Source organism: Peromyscus leucopus, chromosome 7, assembly GCF_004664715.2.
Source record: "Peromyscus leucopus breed LL Stock chromosome 7, UCI_PerLeu_2.1, whole genome shotgun sequence".
Classification (NCBI taxonomy): Eukaryota; Metazoa; Chordata; class Mammalia; order Rodentia; family Cricetidae; genus Peromyscus; species Peromyscus leucopus.
Genome location: NC_051069.1, coordinates 89646368 through 89666463, shown reverse-complemented (window position 1 = coordinate 89666463; position 20096 = coordinate 89646368). Strand labels below are relative to the sequence as shown.

The following is a 20096-nucleotide window of genomic DNA, read 5'->3' as shown; positions in this document are numbered from 1 at the left end:
CTTATTTTGCTATCTTCTTTTGCTGTTACTGAAACTCTCAACACCACACAGTTTGAGATGGATTATTTAATTTTGGTTACATGAATTATACTTTAAAGAATTACCTTATTACCAAACTGGAAATGTCAAGTTGTGACAATATCCCAGAGACCTTGAAAAAGATGAATTATAATCTAAATCACTGGTTCTCAACCTTCCTAATACTGTGACCCTTTAATACAGTTACTCATGTTGTTGTGACACCCCCCACCATAAAATTATTATCTCTACTTAATAACTGTAATTTTTCTACTGTTGTGAATGGTAATATAAATATCTGATATTCAGGATATCTGATATGCGACCCTGTAAGGGGTCGTGACCCACACACAGGTCAAGAACCACTGATCTAAACATTTAATGAAAGGAGGGTAGTTCCATAGCATAATTGCCAAGGTAATCAAACTAATAAAATTCTGTATAGTTCCCTGTATCTATCTTATCTGTCACTACACTGTTAAAATGTTTAAAAAAAATACCAAAATTCTAATTCAGCTATCATTTGCTCAGCTTTGAAAGTGTTTGACTAGAGATGGTGCATGACTTGTTTTCCCCTTTTCACCAAACAATAAAATTGTCAAATGTATGAATTGTGTTCACTACACATTTTTGGTTTTAGATACAATTCATTTTTACACCTCTGAGCAAAGTTGAGTTTTTGCAAGAATAACTCTTTGAAGCCTTGGGAATGCTATAAAGAAAAGTCTTAAGGGTACTATCTCACTGAGAAGTGCTTTCCTCTGGGATAAAGGAACTCTCCAGGATCAAAGGGGACTTTAGCCTCATCCATATATTAAAAAGCTGTATCACTGCATATTATTGGGTATCTAAAATGAAATCAAGAATATTAGATCCAGATCCTTCCTATACAGTCTTATGTCCTAAAAGCATTGTTACCTATGGAAAAAGGAAATTCTCACTTAACATTTCTTCAGTAAGGTTATCGTGGAATTTTTTTTAAAGAAAGCAAATTACACAGACCCTTTACACCCTAGTGCTTCATGATGAAAATATACACCCAATGAATCTAACCAAAGAGAAAAATTGTAAGCTCTCTTCTGACAAGGACTCAGATTATTCAAGATACACCGATTTAAATGCAATTTTGTTTTGTCTTACTAATTTCATATCTTGATAAATAAATCTGGTTCCTTCAATAAATTAAGTCAGCATTTGTCAGCATTACTTTTAAAAAACGCATGTCATAAAGAAAAACATAAAAACCAAGGCACTTTAAGTACTCTTCCCCAGCCTAATACAGACCATTCAGAACATGCTATCCCAAACTCCTCAGTATTCTACAACATAGAATTAGAAAACTATCATTTATTGATAGACTTAAGGTGTGATACAGGTTTCCAAAAATGTGGCAGTGATAATACCAGCATAAAAAAGAGAAACTTGTGCTAAAAACAACCTGAATTCATCATTGGCAATATTACATAACAATCAAGGCCCTCACATACTGATTTCCACTTTATCTCTATTGCCAACCTCCCATGCATCAAAAACAAAGCTAAGATTATCAAATTTGGGAAGCAATGAGGTACTCCATGAATTTTAAGATCATATTAGGAAAGTCTGGGAAATCTGCAAAATATAGCCTAATTATCCATGTGTACAATCTCATTTCTACTCATTTTTGCAGTGATCATTAGTGAATAAAAAACAGATTTACATGATTATATAGCAGGACATCATCTGGTCCAACACATACTGTTACAAACTTTAGGTAAATACATGTTTCATAAGACACTGCTACCACTTAAAGAATTTAAATAAAATTCCAAAATTTGGTAAGCAAATAAAGACAAGACAACTAAGAAGCATTTTCCACCATTTACTCTTGTTATCAAAAATAGTTCAACTCTTCTTGCAAAACAAAAACAAAATCGTACATACTGGACACATACATCACATTTTTCTTCCTATGGCTTTAGCCCACCCCCGCCCCACCAAAAGAGACCAAAAAATTTTTTTGTTTTTTTTTTTTTGTTTTTTTTTAAAAAGCCCAATGACAACAACAAAACAACTACCTGACCACATTCACAGAAAATGACACCAGGATACACTACAAAACAGGAGGTGTCATCTGCTCTGTGTCCAAAGGATTCTTCTCCATGTCTTTATGAGGCGAGTAACCATCATTGAACATGCTGTGTGCCAAATCAAAACAACTTCAACACATCAGATCTCACTAGATGGTGAATGCAGTAGAAACTGGAACTTCCCTAGCAGTATTTTTCTTAAAATAAGCACTGCCAAAGCAGCAACTCTTTGAAATCACAAGGTTATCTCTACACCTAGTCAGTCCTTGTTTACCTGGGCTGTGCTCTTTCAAGCAACTGACTATAGACTTCCCTTCAACAGAATGTTTGTCTTCCCCATAAAGTTAATAGGAAGAAGTACATTAAAACTCAAACACAGTTTGTGCTTTACATGCAAAAGAGCATTCTAAAGAAAATCCTCCGAGCTTTGCACCTACCTAAATGCACAGGCTTCATCAAAGGCATGTTTTAAGGCCTTGATAAAGAAGCCTTCATTATGAACAGCACCCTTAAAAAAAAGAAAAAAGGAGCATATTCAAGGTAAAGCCTGTGGCAAATAAACAGGAAATAAAAATCAAAGAAGTTGTCAATGGCAATAAGTATAATGCATAAATCTGGGCACATTTGGGGCATTATTTCAAAATTAAATAAAACCGAATTTTTAAATTCTTTTTATATTTTTAAAAATTATGTTATGAACTAAATAAACTCAATTATGTTCAGAATAAAACAGCTCTTCACTTTATTTACCAACTAGAACATTGCTCAAAGTGAAAGGACTTAGGATTTTCTCATAGAAGTGAGTCAGATAACTAGAAAGGGGGCTGAACTCATAAATATTTAAAGCATAAACAGCTTAACATTTGTGGTCTGACAGAATTTATTTGTTCACTTTTTAAAAGACAGATTTCTTAAAACATTCAAATGAGGGGGCAATTTTCTTTCATAATACTGCTGATTTAAAAACTGCTACATACACGCCAGTAGCCAATTTTCATGATCAGAAATGGTATTATGTCAGCACAAAGGTTGAGCTGGACGCATCAGCTTTTCAACAGGAGAAATACCACTGCGGCATCTGAAGGCAGCAAAGGCTCCTGATAAACTAATGGCTACTTTTCCACAAAAAAAATTAGCACAATCTTTATGGACTGACTAGATACCACTTCCTTACATTTAATCATCAACTTTGATTATGCACAAAGCATGACCATAAACAATGAGGTTATTGTTATTTTCCTTGCCAAAGTTCATTTTGTATAAATCAGTTGCATCAGCATTTGTTCTCAAACTATGAGGTTCTGTAAGAACTAAGAACATATAGTTGTAGGGTTACTCCTCCATTATCTGCAAACTATTTCCCCGACACTAACACATATAACTTAGCAATGAAACACTTGATACAAGTGATCTATATGCAGGAGCTCCGGCAAGTTAAACCAACAGAACCATAGCTGCCGTAGAACTGTAGCTATTTCCTACCGGGGTAGGTAGGTTTCAAGACCCACTGATTTAACAGTCGAATCTCATATCTATAGCTTCATCCAAACTTTTATCATCGTGTGTACTGGCAGCTAAAAATGTCGTTACTGGGGACCCTGTGACATTAATTACACTGGTGCTGGTACTTGCATTACGCACAGCAATGCTAGTCACATTAATGCCCAAAGTGAGCCTGGTCTGCTCCAAGGCCTTTTCTGGCACCGCAAATGCCTCCAGCTTCTTCTCCCCATTGGCCATATAGGAGTTTTGGCAGCCACGACATATACAATCTAAGCAGGCTTTCCGGTTAGAGTAGCAAGGGCAGCGTTGGCCGCGGCATGTAAGAACACTTGGATTTTGAGTAGCACGCCCACATTTACATCCTTTCTTTTCCTGGGGCTTTTTGTACACAGTCTTGGTAGGACTTCCTGGCATAAAATGATGACTAGGAATCTTTTCCTTTACTGCTTTGTCTTTTTTAAGAATACCTGGCTTGGATTTAGAGTGGGATTTCTTGGATCCGTGTTCATGACTCTTTTTCATGCTTTTAGTAGATAAAAGTACAGATTTGCTGATCTTGGGTGTTGTGCCTCCATTGGGAACAGTTGCTATAGGTTGAAGAGAGATTTTGCTTTCCCGCTTCACTGTCACGGGAGCAGATGCCCCCAGGGTTGGGCCTCGGATAATGGTAGAAATTGGAAGTGGCTGAACTTTCTCACTGTCGCTTTCAGATCTGGATCTTTTTCGATTCAACTTGGCTACCTTCGGAGTTGCTGCTGTACATGATAACCCATGAAGTGCAGGGCTGGTAGACATAAAAACATTATGGCTAAGAGACTGGGAAGAAAGCTGCAAAAAAGGTCCATTGGATACAGTGGCTTCCAAGTTTGGCTGCAAATTAGGACAGCAAACCTCTGTATTTGAAACAGTTTCTAAACTTCGGAGTACTTCCTCAACACTCAGCAAGAGAGAGTCACCAGGTTTTATATCTTCACTGAAACTACAGATATCAATACCTGTGGAGCATAAGTCAGTGGCTACCGTGTCACAGACAGGTGGCAGGCTGTCAGACAGATCCTCAGTTTTTATATCAACAGTATTACACACGTCAATCGTATTTGGATGTTCAGGTGAAGGGATGTTTATACCAAATCTGTCTATTGAAAGCCCATTGTAAGTAGGCAAACCATTGATAACAGAACTGCCAATAGCAATGCTGAGGGTGCTTTCAGACATTGGAGATAAACTAGCTTGAGGATCAGCTGTGGGTTCTGAGGTTGAAGGTAAAGGGGAATGTGTCAAACACAGAGTGAAGGATGAATCTGAAGGTTTCTCTGTCTCCTCACAAAACAATGATCCGTCATTAAGCAAAGCTAAAATATCAGAAGAACAGTCAACTGCTTCTATTATATCCCGCGCCAATGTTGTCTGGGTTATATATTCACATAGTTTCTTGTAGCAGTTCACTAGGATGCTTAACTGCTTGTTTTCCTCAAACTGCTCATAGTCTTTGCACCAGCTACATGAAGGTTTCATCATCATTTTCTTGCCTTTACAAGTTTTGCAGACATAGTGTTGGCAGGTGGAGTTGGTGGGTGCAATAGGATCTTGTAGCAAATGTCCTAAGGAGGAGGAGGAGGAAAACACAGATTTTAGTAAAACTCATTTACAGTTTCAGATAATGGAGTTCAGTTATTATCCTCTTAAAACTGAAATTGGTTAAACTCACTAGACTGGGGGGCGAGGGGTTATATACAGAAATAACTGGAGAAATACTCAACAGCTCTCTTCATTTCTATAATTCTCCATTCTGTTATCTCAAACCAGTCTTCCTTGATTCGGTCGTGTCCACAAAATGTTACCACCAACCTTCTTACAGTCTTCTCTCCAAAGGCTATCAAGAGGTAAAGCTCAGTGGCCAAAAACCCTTAAGGCCTCCAACTAACCCAACATAATAGACAACTTATTGAACAAGCAGTACAAATGTAATTTCAACCAGTTATTATATATATGAACCATAAACTTTTAAGAAGATCAAAATGTAACTACAATGGGCAAGAATCTCATTTGTTGAAAAAAAGAAGGGAGTTTTGTTCAACCCAAAATCTTTCACAAGTCAACAAAATGAGGGAAAATGTAAGCCAGACACAATGGTGTACACCTTAAATCACAATGGTGTACACCTTAAATCCAGCACTCACTGGGCGGTGGTTGCGCACGCCTTTAATCCCAGCACTCGGGAGGCAGAGGCAGGCAGATCTCTGTGAGTTTGAGGCCAGCCTGGATTACCAAGTGAGTCCCAGGAAAGGCGCAAAGCTACAAAGAGAAACCCTGTCTCGGGGGAAAAAAAAAATCCCAGCACTCAGGAGACAGAGGCAGGTGGATCTCTGTGAGTCCTAGGCCAGCCTGGTCTACACAGTGAGTTCCAGAACAGCCAGGACTACATAGATAGCCTCTGGCTCAAAAGAACAGGGGGTGGGGGTGGGGGCACTTGTGTGCCACCATGCCTGGCTCAATACAAACTCTTTTCCAAGTTAAAAACTTACCTCTACACACTGTTGTTGGCTGTTATATTTAAACTGATTACAATAAATAAACCCAGAAGTAATACTGGACTCTAACTCTAATGACAGAATTCAAAATAACTGAATATAGTAGGCCACAGGCATCCTAAGTGCAGCAACATATTATGAAAGTGAAAGTGGGGCTGGGTTTGGCTCAACTGGTAAGGACACTGGCTAACAACATGTGTGATGCAAGCATGTGGAGCTGCACTCAAATCACCAGAAACCACACACACACACTGGTTGTAGTGGCACATACCAGGCAACACACACACACACACACACACACACACACACACACACACACACACACACAAACACTGGTTGTAGTGGCACATACCAGGCAACCTAACAAGCAAGGGTAGGATAGTGGGAGGGTTGTTGGAGGTCACCGGCCCCCAGCTGATAGAGCAGGACATCTGATGTCCTCTTCTCTAGCCTCTGCCTACACACGACCCGCACATGTGTGCATACACACACACACACACACACACACACACACACACACACACACACACCTGTAATCTCAGCATTCAGAGAGCAGAAGTTGGAGTTTAAGGACCACCAAGATACATTATATAAAGGGACATGGTCTTAAAAAAAAAGACTTGCCAAGAGCTAGGTAGGGTTTTTGCTCGTGCAGTTCACAAATCCAAACCTCAACACTAGAGAAAATACATACAGTATGTATTAGTAAGACACCTATGTAAGTAACACAATCATTTGTTCAGAAAGCACCAATACACCCAACTGAAGCACAGTCTTTTCGATTATCCACTCTAACAGTGGGATAGTTTAACCAAAAAAAAAAAAAAAAAAACTTTGATCGGAATACTAGGAAAGAAAAACTAAGGTGAGGAAGCTGACACACACACACACACACACACACACACACACACACACACACACACACACACACACACACCTGACAAGTACTTCAAACACTTAACAAATGTCAATGGCTTTAAAAAAAAAAATCCTGACAACACTGGATCTGGTAGTAATAACAATCATAAAATAAAACCTAGAATGGCAAAAACAGTACTAAACTAAAATTCAATGCAAATAATTCAGACATGACTACAACAAAGAGACTAGAGAATCGACTCTCACGCCTTTAAATCCCAAAAACTCAGGAGGCAGTGGCAGGTTTTTAAATAGAAAGTATCTAAACCAGTGTCTCAACTCCATTCCCTTATTCCTTTGGAATCTTTACTAGGTCTCAGACCCCCAAAAAATTGGATACGCATGCACAGACACAAACTGGTGCACACAATCTTCTGGCAATTGTGAATCTTTTCCTTTTTAAAATGCATACATCAAGGGAGCGTGGACTTCTCACAGCAAAAGGAGGATCCGTGTCTAACTCAGGCCATATAATGGCCATGCTGGAGGCTTCCCACCTCCCCAGGGCTACAGCTCGATCTTACCCATATGCCCACCATCAGGAAAAGTTAAATATCTCCTCAGACCAGTTCTAACACCAGGTCTTTTTTCCAAGCCTCCAACTGTTCCAGATAGACTGTTAACTCCTCTTTTATGTCACCTAAGGTCTATTCTATGGAGCTATGCGGACTGTTCACTGCCTCAGCCGTGTGACAATCCTTGCCCATCTCCAATACACATTGGGGATCAGGTTCTTCTTTCCTCCAGGCCAGCGCCCTTTACCTCTTTCCCTTAAGTGGCAGGGACCCTTCAAGGTAATTCTTGTAACCCCCACAGCTGCTAAACTCGAGGGCTTTCCTCACTGGGTCCATCTGTCTCACCTAAAACCTTTTATCTCACCTCCATCCCAGAAAAATCTCTCTTCATATACAGTGAAACAAACAGGGCCTTTCATTCTCAAGCTCCAGAGGACATCAGGATCCACTGCCTTGTCACCAACTCCAGAGGAATAAGGTATCACCCCTCCCTTCCCCAACCAGGGCCACACAGAGCCGGAGGCAAAAAGGACCATCAAAAATATCCAGGTGGTAAGGAATAATGTAATACAACCATTTATCATTGTTCAATACTCAGCAACTGATCACCCGTGTTTCCTAAGTGTTAACCTAATAAGTGAAACAGGTGCCTTAAATAAACTACCTCCAGCAAGGCTTGCCTAAGGAAAACAGGTGCCTTAAATGAACTACTTCTAATGAGGCTTGTCTCAGATAGAAATTAAGCAGGGTGCCGGGCGGTGGTGGCGCACGCCTTTAATCTCAGCACTCGGGAGGCAGAGTCAGGCGGATCTCTGTGAGTTCGAGGCCAGCCTGGGCTACCAAGTGAGTCCCAGGAAAGGCGCAAAGCTACACAGAGAAACCCTGTCTCGGGAAAAAAAAAAAAAAAAGAAAAAAAAAAAGAAATTAAGCAGGGTACGAAGACCAGATCTACCTCAGGTAAATGTCACATGCCTCTATCTGGACAGGCCAAATCTACCTCAGACAAATGCCAACTCCAAAATAAAATAATAACGATTCTTTTTCTCTAAGCTCTGTGTCAACAGTATCTTGTTAAATGGGAGGTCCCCAGCAGCAGCACGATGGACAGCCGCAGAACCAGGAGACGGCAGAACGTCGTTCCAGGACCTCCACCATCATCCCCGGACTTCACAAGATACCCCTCACCCCCCCAAGAGCCAACCAACGCCCACTATTCAGCTGGAAGCAGTCTTTGAGAGAAACACCGCCCCCGTACCCAGTCAACCACAAGTTTTTCTTTTTTTAAAAAATAAAAGAGTCGGGAATGAAGGGTTCACAACACGCCTCCCCCCCCCCAACGGTCGCATTTACCAGGCGGACACTTCCGCCTAGCCAATTCCGGTCAGGCCGGACACCTCCGCCTAGCAAGTTCCGGCCAAGGCATCTTGCGTGACCAGAATCTGTGACGTTACATGGCTACTTAAGCGTGCAACGTGACCCTGTGATCTACGCACATGCATGGAGTAGTGACGTGATCTGGCCACGCCCCCAGCCGGTTTTTAAAGCGGAGCGCCATATTCCCGGCCTTCTCTCTTCTCCTCTTCCTCTTCTCCACGCACGTGTCTCTCCCACAGGCCTGCACTCTCTGTCCCTGTATCTCTAATAAAACTCTTATAAGCGGAAAAAATAAAATAAAATAAAATAAAATGCATACATCAGTATCACCCAAAGTTTAAAAATGCTTTCCACGATCTTCAAGAATCTGCCTAGACAGCTATTGACTTTAGTCTTTATCTCCAATTCAAATCTCCTGAACTTCAGACTCAATGAATCTCTCTTCAGGGGTAATTCAAGCTTAACATATATAACTACATTTGTCTTTCCTAACCCTACCTGTAGTGGGTAGCCGTTTCAGCTCTGACCTGAAAATACCACCCCCTTTGAGGCTTCGGTAACTGTCACGTGTAGGCGGAGACGAGAGAGGACCCCTGAAGACCGGAGATGCGGATGTAGACCGAGCAAAGTTCTCCAGAGAACACTGGCAGACTGTGCTACACCTTTCCCTGACCCTGTAACCTATCCCTTCACTTGTTAGTTAGCCCCACAAAATAAACCTCCCTTTTAACTAGGTGGAGTTGCCTTAATATTTTAACCAAAACCTGCCTTCTATTAATCTTCTGCCTCCAGCCCTTATTCTCTTGGATGAATACTGACACCATCTTTCACTTTTGAAAGCATCCAGATCGTTCATCTCTAGTCCACTTCCTATCAGTGCCCCTGCCTGTAGCTCCTAAAATCTGCTCATCCATCCTCTAAATTTTACCCATTTGACTACTAATGGGTTGCTTCTCACTTTGAAAACTAAATGTTTTTCCACTTATCTCCCTTCCCTCCACTTCATCCAATCCAATCAATTCATCTGCTATTTTGCCAATGAGTTTAATGTTGTAAAACATAAACCTAACTACAGGCTTATCCTTTGAAAATCCAACTGCCTTTAAAATCCAAAACCCATTCTCCTCCCACCCCCAAAATACTGCATCACTAAGAAAGACTCTACAATCCAACTCTCACCCACACTAACCATCAGAAACATGTCATGATTACCGTGTGTGTGTGTGTGTGTGTGTGTGTGTGTGTGTGTATGTTCTTCCTACAATGTTTTTCCTTCAACTCAAATATGACCTCCACAGGAAGCCTTCCACACTCCTCTACCCTCAATTTGTTCCCCTAGTACAACTAACAGCTACTGCATTATACTCCCACTGCTCACTAGAAATTTTTTTTTACACTTTCTATCATTGTTGGCAATAGGCTGGCATCTAATATGCAAGCAATGGCAGAATCATAAAACATAAGGATTGTGACTGAGTGACCATGGAAATCAATAGTTCCTGTGGCCTCATTTTAATCAAAATGGATTTTCATAGATTATATGGCCAGGTACTAGCAATAAAAAGCTGAGTCTACAGACTCCCAAACTAGTGTTTTCTTTCATCTATGTCCTCCCCTCTATTTTCCAACAGGCTGTCCTCAAACTCACATGGTAACAAAGCATGAAACTTCAAATCTCTGATTTTCTTTTTCTTTCTTTTTTCTTTTGGTTTTTCAAGACAGGGTTTCTATGTGTAGCTTTGTGCCTTTCCTGGAACTCACTCTGTAGCCCAGGCTGGCCTCAAACTCACAGAGATCTGCCTACCTCTGCCTCCCGAGTGCTGGGATTAAAGGTGTGCACCACCACCGCCGGCTCAAATCTCTTATATTCTTGGGCCCACCTCTCAAGCACTGGGACTGCAGGCGTTGCCACTATGCCTGGTTTTAAAAGTGCTGGGGAGTCACCCCCAAAGCTACTTCAGATATGCTAAGAAAGCATTTTTACCAGCTGAGCTGCGCCCCCCAGCCCATTAACCTAGTGTTACTTCTGCTTATTCAAACCCATCTCTACTTCTACCACTGTCTGTGGCATTCATTGAGACAATCTTAGCTTATTTCCACATGTATCATCAAGAATGATGTGATTACTAAAAGTGAAACACAGAGAGAATGAATAATCAACTACTAGATGTAAGGCCTTTACCGGGGGAGAGAACCAGAGTATTAGCCCTAACTGGATAGGATATAGAAGAATGGAAGGAGAAGATGGAGTCTCAACATCAGGTATATGAGAGGCAGTTTGGCCTTGGGTCTTACAAACTGGGGCTGCAGAGTCCTGCATGGACTCTGTATGGCCCCAATTTCTGAAACTAATCTGAAATGTTTTATATTAGCATATGTGGTGGTGTGGATAAGAATAACAACTCCCATACATTTGAATGCTTAGCCATCAGGCAGTAGCACAACGACAAGATGGGAAGGTGGCCTTGTTGGAGGAAATCTGTCATCGGGGTGGGCTTTGAGGTTTCAAAATCCCAAGCCAGGCTCAGTGTCAGTCTCTCTTTGCCTATGGATCAGGATGTAACTCTTGGCTATTTCTCCAACACCATGTTGACCAGCTGCCATGCTCCCCGACATGATGGTAATGGACTAAACCCCTGGAAACTGTAAGCAAGCCCCCAATTAAATGCTTGCTTTAAAAGGTGCCTCAGTCATTGTGATGGTATTAAAGAAACTGGCCCCCTAGGGAGTGGCATTATTAGAAGGTGTTTGTTGGAGTAGGTATGGCCTTGTGGGAGGAAGTGTCACTGTGAGGGTGGGCTTTGAGGTCTCCTTTGCTCGAGCTTCTCTCAGTATGAAATAGTTGCTTCTACTGCCTACAGATCAGGAAACATGGAACTCTCAGCTCCTTTTCCAGCACCATGTCTGCCTGTATGCCTCCACTGCTACCCACCATGAAAATAATGAACTAAACCTCTGAACTGTAAGCAGGCCCCCAATTAAACATTTCCCAAGAGTTGCCATGGTCATGACATCTCTTTACAGTATAGAACAGTGACTAGGACAGCACAAATGCTGGGAAGCAGTGTTACTTTCTCTTTTTCCTTGAGCCCAACAAGGAAAAAGCTCAACCTCCACACTGGAAACCTTTACTGAAACTGCTTGTGTATAATGTATGGCATGTGCTGTAGATGACTGATTGATAAATAAAACTCTGATTGGCCAGTAGCCAGGCAGGGAGGATAGGGTAGGCGGGACAAGAAAGAGAAGAATTCTGGGAGGTAGAAGGCCGAGGCAGAGAGACACTGCCAGCAGCCGCCATGACAAGCGAGATGTCAAGTACCAGTAAGCCACAAGCCACATGGGAACTTATAGACTAATAGAAATGGGTTAATTTAAGATATAAAAATAGCTAGCAAGAAGCCTGAGCCATTAGGCCAAACAGTTTAAATAATATGTAAGCGTCTGTGTGTTTATTTTATAAGTGGGCTGTCGGACTGCGGGGGTTGGTGGGACCCAGAGAGAGAAACTCTAGCTACAGGTATGTTTACCATAAATGATAGTATTTCAGATAGCCTTGATTATATACAAAACTGATTTATAAAACATGATCATTTATAAAATGTTCTAGCAGCAGCAAAAAATCAAAACTGATAAATCTAAACAGGTCTTGAAGTTAAACCCTAATCCTCTTGAGGTGTTAGAATAATATACAACACTGAATCTTATTCATAACCCACTCAGCCTAGATTCAGATTCTAGTCACATAAAGCCATGGATTACAGACTGAAAGAAGCCAGGCATTGTGGCTCACACCTATAATCTCAGCACCTGGGAGACTGAGACAGAAAGTAGTGTGTTTGAGGATAGCCTAGGCTACAGAAACCAATTGGGTCTCAGTAAATAAATAAACAACCAAGTCTAATGGGACACATTTGTAATCCCAACACTTGTGAGGCTAAATAAAGCAGGATCTGGAATTTGAGGCCAGGCTGAACTACATAGCAAGACCCTGTCTCAATCAACCATCCAATGAATGTTGACAAAATATATTTCTCCCAATAGTGATCTAAATATCTCTATTTTTTTCCTTTTTCAAGTGAAGAATTAACTGCTTAGGCTATCTTCATTTAATAAAGCATATCTCCTAGTTGCACACAATTGTACCCTGCACTTAGGGAGGCAAGAGGATTGCAAGCCTATATATACTTAGATCCCTTTTGGAAAACAAACAAAAACACTTTTTTTCCTTCTGTATCACTTGTGTAAATAATTCCTGTGGCCCAGCTACATGCCATGCTCTATACTAGAGCCTGCCACCTATCATTTAAGGTAGTATTTTCTGGAGTTGGAGAGATGGCTCAGCACTTAAAGAGTACTGAATAATCTTACAGAGGAGCTGGCTGAGTTCAATTCCCAACACCCAACACCCACACAGCACCTCACAACTATCTGTAACTCCAGTTCCAGAGAATCCAACAGCCTCACACAGAGGTCAAACACCAATAAACATAAAATAAAAATAAATCATTTTTTAAAAAAGAATCTTCTGAACTTTTTTTAAAACTATCTTTGAATTATAGAATCAAAAGCACACCTCCAAACTAAAGATGTAGAAAGTTTCAAAATGGTAACTAGAATATCTTCCTTCTTTTAAAAAGATTTTTTTTTTCCAGCCGGGCAGTGGTGGTGCATGCTGCTGTGGGATGTTCTGTATGTTAAGTGTGTTGCTCTGATTGCTTAATAAATAAAACACTGATTGGCCAGTGGCCAGGCAGGAAGTATAGGCGGGATAAGGAAAGAGGAGAATTCTGGGAAGTGGAAGGCTGAGTCAGAGAGATGCTGCCAGCAGCCACCATGACAAGCAACATGTAAGGTACCGGTAAGCCATGAGCCACGTGGCAACTTATAGACTAATAGATATGGGTTAATTTAAGATATAAGAACAGTTAGGAAGAAGCCTGCTATGGCCATACAGTTTATAAGTAATATAAGTCTCCATTTGTTTACTTGGTTGGGTCTGAGTGGCTGCAGGACTGGCGGGTAAAAGAGATTTGTCCTGACTGTGGGCCAGACAGGACCAGAAAAATTATAGCTACAGCACACCTTTAATCCTAGCACTCGGAAGGCAGAGGTAGGTGGATCTCTGAGTTCAAACTAGACTGGCCTATAGAACAAGTTCCTGGATAGCCAGGTCTACACAGAGAAACCTTGTCTCGGAAAACCAATTAAGCAAAATGATTAAATGAATATAGATAATAAATGAAATATGTCTGTGTGTGTATGTCAGAGTGAGAGTGAGTGAGTGAGAGTGTGAGAGAGAGAGAGAATGAGTTTGTGTGTGTGTGTGTGTGTGTGTGTGTGTGTGTGTGTGTGTGTGTGTGTCCCCGTCCATCTATCCGTCTACAGAGGCCAGAAAGAGGGTTATCAGATCTCTGGAACCTGGAGTTACAGGCAGTTATGAGAAGCCCAATGTGGGTGCTGAGAACCAAGCTTAGGTTCTCTGGAAGAGCAATATTTGCTCTTAACTGCCAAGCCATCTCCCTAGCACAGGACATCATCTTGCTAAATATATACTAAGAACCACTAAGAAAAAAATGACTACACAATAAAAAGATCTGTGTATTATGGCAAATGAGAACAAATAAATTAACTGTTCTTCAATAATTAAAATGGTTATCTTTACAAGTTTATTTTCATTCTAACAAAACTGTGCTTAATACAGATTTTTTGGCAGGCATATGTTGAATTCTAAACCTCTTAAAATGTCATTCATGAGGCAAAATATATGACTGTGGAGCCGCCATATCAAGAATAAAGGAGATCAAGGAGATGACTCCAGGAAAAATTCTAGCCCCATGAAGCTCAAAGTGAGTCTGGTGGCCTGTATTACAGGCAGACAAGGGACTACCCATGGCATACTAGACTAACTAGAACTGGCAAACTATGGACACAGCAATACCCTGCCCTCAGTAAATAATGTGAAGAGCCATCTGGCCTTCACAAAATCTGCATAAATATGTACTCACACACACACATGCATTCATACTGCACACACAGTTGCCAATAAAATTGAAATTATGAAGATATAATTAGGCTGGGTATGATGGTGTACACCACCTTTGATCCCAGCACTAGAGAAGCAGAGGCAGGTGGATGGATCTCTGCAAGTTTGAGGCCAGCCTGGTCTACATAAAGAGTTTCAGGACAGCCAGGAGTATGTAGAGATACCCTGTCCAAAATTAATTAAATAATCCATCAATCAATTAAAAGAAAAAACTAAAGCCAGGTATGCTAGCACGCACCTTTAACTCACCACTCCAGAGGCAACAGCAGACACATCTGAGTTGAGGCCACCCTGGTCTACAGAGAGTTCTAGAACAACCAGGGCTACACAAAGAAACCCCATGTCAAAAAATAAACTCAGCTAAGAAAAAAATTAATATGAGACCAGAGAATCCACCTAAAATAAAATTTTACTCTTGACATTACCAAGGCCAGGTCTGTTTTTAAATTTCTGATTAAGCAGCATTTGGGATCTGTTAAACTTATACCCATCAAGTTTATTTTAATGGTTTATCACAAGGCAAAGAAATGCCTCAAAACACTAAATAAAAACTAGTAATAAAACTAAGGTTTTTAGAAATTATTAGACCTCTAAATCAAATAATCAAGCAGCGATGCTCAGAATAGCATTAACCCCTTTAGATATTCCTAACTACAACCCTGTAACCTATTTTCTTTATAGCATCTAACACAATTATAATATTAAGAGAACAGACTTTTAAAATAAGGAAAGAAGACAATACTAAAATCGGTGAGTATTTTAATCACCTGATCAAGTTGGGAGCGTTGAACCTGTGATTCTCCTCCAATGGGTGGGCTCTACAAAACCAGACTCAGAGTTATTTTGCTTATTTTAGTTTTTTTTGTTGATGATGTTGTTATTTTAGTTTTGCTTTTCTCTTGAGAAGGGGTCTGGCTGATCTTCAATCTGAAGCTATACCCATGTTTCTGCCTACTGTACACTACCACATTCAGCTCCAAGTTATTATTTTAAGTTCACTATCATCAGGCCAGGCAGATGGTGGCGCACGCCTTTAATCCCAGCACTCGGGAGGCAGAGCCATGTGGATCTCTGTGAGTTCGAGGCCAGCCTGGGCTACCAAGTGAGTTCTAGGAAAGGCGCAAAGCTACACAGAGAAACCCTGTCTCGAAAAACCAAAAAAAAAAAAAAGTTTACTATCATCATTTTAACTGGGTACTACTATATTGAGACCAGTGATAGTTACACAAATGCCAATTTGACAAGGGATTATGGACTAAGAAAAAGAAGAGTTCAACATTATAATTTTGCTTGCTACTAAAGCCAAATTGTTTATTGAACATCTGAATGTCAAACCTCAAAGTTTTACTAAAACTATGACAAAATACTTCCTGATATTCAAGGTGGTAAGTCAACAGTTTATAAGGTAAGTCTCAACAGGCAATAAATAGTATGTATTTTTTAAATACCACAGATTATTAAGTGGATGATTTATAACTACAAAAGCCCTCAGATTCATAAACGGGTCATGCTTCATTTCACAATCTAGCAAAAATTAAAGGAGACTGCCAGATATCATTTATCTTAATAACAAATGGGACTTCTATAATGTTTGTAGATACAGAGCACTTTTGTAATATTTCATCATTTTCATATTTTAGCAAAGCAATGATCCTTGTTCATTTAATTACTGACAATAAGACAAGATACACTAGTCCATTGTGCACAATTAAACTGATCCACAGCTGAACAATCACTTATTAAATTTAGAACCATATTTCATAAGCTGCTGTTCCATTGAACCAGGAGGTCTGCTTTACTACCCTCTCTCATTTGTCTAAGACCGTGTCTCACTATGAAGCTCTGGCTGGCCTGGACTCTGAGATTAAAGATGTGTTACACCCTGAACTTACTGCCCTCCCTTGAATACAATAGCATCTGTAAAATAAAATCATTATACTTGTGGAGAAATTTGGCTAACACAGCACTGCTTCAATTTACTGGTACATACACCATTTTTAAGGTGCAACTATTAACCTCACACAAACAGTATTCCAACACAGCACTGCTGTCATCCATCATATAAACATCTGCCATACTCCAGATCTGACTTAAGATCTAGGGATGTGACCCCAGTACGTGCATTTTTACAAAAGGTCCCCCAAATTCTAATAAGCAACAAATTCAAAAACCATTCATGGCATAACCTTTTGTTTTGTTTTTTACATAGAAGCCATCTTTCACAGTAACAAGAATTCTTGGAGATCTTTCTGATCAAGTCACCATAGAAATATAGAAAATGGGGGCTGGAGAGATGGCTCAGAGGTTAAGAGCACTGACTGCTCTTCCAGAGGTCCTGAGTTCAATTCCCAGCAACCACATGGTGGCTCACAACCACCTGTAATGAGATCTGGTGCCCTCTTCTGGCCTGCAGTCATATATGCTGTATACATAATAAATAAATAAATCTTTAAAAAAAAATTGAAATAAAAATTTAAAAAAATATATAGAAAATGGTAAGATTAAATGCTTTTTAAGGAAGAAAAAAAAAACTAGTCAGTATATACAAGACTGAATATAAAATTCAGTGACCAAACATCCAAATTGTGACTTTCCTCTAACAAGAATATCGTTTTACTTAAATTATGCTTGTAAAAATACATGGTAAAGGGGCTGGCAGAGAAGGTTCAACATTTTAGAAGCACTTGTTCCTGCAGAGGACCTGGATTTCGTTCCCAGCCCTCAAAATAACAGCTTACAACCGTCTAGAGCACCAGGTACACAAGCAGTGCACATACATACATGCAGGCAAATGTGTATACTCAAGTCATATACAATTTTAAAATACACATTGTTTTTTAACATTTGAGACTGGGGAGATGACTCAGTCAGTGAGTAAGAGAGCTTGCCACACAAACATAAAGATCTGAGTTCAGATCCCCAGCTAACACATTTTAAAAAAATAAAAATGGGAGGTTACAAGGGTAGAGGGTGGACATGGAAGGACTAGGAAATGAGTGGGATTGGGGTGCATGTTGTGAAATTGACAAAACATCAATAAAAAAATTTATGGGAAGGAAAAAAGTATACCACAATAAATCTCTAACTCCAGCACCAAGGGACAGAGGATCATTGGAACTGGCCAGCTAGCCTAACCAAAAGTTAGCAAACTCCCAGAACCAAAGAGAAACCTGTCTCAAGAGATTTTGGTTAAGAACAATAAAAGAGAATAATATACAAAGGCCTCCAACTTGGGCTACATAGTGAATGATACTAAAAAGACAGAAAATAAGAGCCAAGAATAGTCGCACACACTTAAAATCCCATAACACAGGAGGGATCAGGTATTTAGGGCCAGCTTCAGTTAAATGAGTTTGAAACTACTTTTTTATGGGAGTGGGGGGGAAATGCTTCAAGTCAGGGTTTCTCTATGTTGCCCTAGTTGTCCTAGAACTCTCTCTATAGCCCAGGCTGGCCTCAAACTCACAAAGAGCCTAGATCCACCTGCCTCTGCCTCCCAAGTGCTGGGATTTAAGGCATGAGCCACCAATGCAAAGTGACAAATCTTGTTTATAAATTCATAAATTCTTTTATAAACAGACTAAAATATATCATATAAAAATCATTTTATATTTGGAATTGTTTATACTAAAATTTTTACCATTTTGTTTTTTGCTATAGGCTTCAGATATATACCAAGCAGCACTTTTTCTCCTCTAAAAAAAAGCTTTATTAGAAATTCATTATGATTCTTATCAAAATTCCAATGACATTCTTCATGAAACTTTTTTTGGGGAGTTTTCAAGACAAAACTATTTTTAAAAGACCCCAACTAGCCAGAGGAACATTGGGGGGTGCCAGTATTATTATACTACAGAGCAACAGTAACAAAACAGCACAGTACTGTCCCAATAGATACACAAGCCAATGCAATAGAACAGAAAACTCAGAAATAAACTCACGCAGCTAGACACCTGGTTTCTTTTTTTTCTTTTTTCTTTACAAAAGTGCCAAAATTTTACACTTGGAAAAAAGTTCCTTCAACAAACGGGCCAGGGAAACTATGTAACCATGTATGGAATTGAGCTGTAGTCCATCTGCACAAAAGTCAGTTCAAAATGGACAAGTATCTCAAAGTAAGACCTGAAACATCCATGTTTCTAGGAACTACACACTGGGAGAATAAACTTCAAGATACAGGCATGAGCAAGACCTTCTTGGGGAAAATGTCTTTAAAAGATCTGAAATTGCTGGAATTGACAAAAGTTTAAGAATATTTATAACAAAGTAAAAATTTTTAAAAAGGTCAAACTACCTAGAATATAGTAGTCAAACTCATCAGGTATACAGAAGCATAAAAGCATGGCCCACAATAAGTAGAAAAAAAAACAATCTAGAACAAGTCTGGCGGTGGTGGCACACGCCTTTAATCCCAACACTCAGGAGGCAGAGGCAGGCAGATCTCTGTGAGTTCAAGGCCAGCCTGGTCTACAAAGTAAGATCCAGGACAGGCACCAAAGCTACACAGAGAAACCCTGTCTCAAAACCACCACCACCACCACCACCACCACCCCCAAAAAAAAAATCCAGAGCAACAAATCCAGAAATAAAATACAACAGAATAGATGAGAACATTAGAGAAAAAAAAAGACTATGTTCCAATGTTGAAAAATGCTTAATATGCCTAATAATAGAATTCTGAAAGACCTGAAGCAAAAACAGTTAACACTCACTCCAAAGAGAAACAGAAACACAGAGTAAACAGATTTCAATATCATACTTGGTAACTGGCAAAACCAAAGGGTGATCAGTAAAGGCACAGAGGATCTGAACACTATTAACCACCTTTGGGAAGATGTCTTAACTAACCACAAAAACACAGTGTTCTCTGGCTGACAGATAAGATCGACAAGCCATTGTTTTTCTTATCCAAGTAACAAAGATTCACAAAATAATTCCAGTTCCAACATTAGAAATGTTATGATCTAGTGTGGAAAGCACAAGAGCTTTTCTACATCCTTCATTCTTCTAGATTACAAACCCAACTACTTCCAAGGTCAGTGGGTGAGGTAAGGGGGGACGTGTAGGTATGGTGTGCTGACAAAAGCTGAGTGTGATTAAGGACAAACAAGTGAGGACATAC

The 20096-nt window shown here is 40.0% G+C and overlaps 1 protein-coding gene across 1 annotated transcript in view; it reads right to left on the bottom strand.

Annotated features, from left to right (window-relative positions):
* Window positions 1-1859: 1859 nt before the first annotated feature.
* Msl2 (MSL complex subunit 2) overlaps window positions 1860-20096 on the bottom strand; it is a 32236-nt gene continuing 13999 nt past the window's right edge. Inside the window, exon 2 of the mRNA XM_028869946.2 lies at window positions 1860-5191. Within this exon, the coding sequence (XP_028725779.1) occupies window positions 3600-5191 (1592 nt within the window). The 3' untranslated portion in view covers window positions 1860-3599. The remainder of the gene's footprint in view (window positions 5192-20096) is intronic.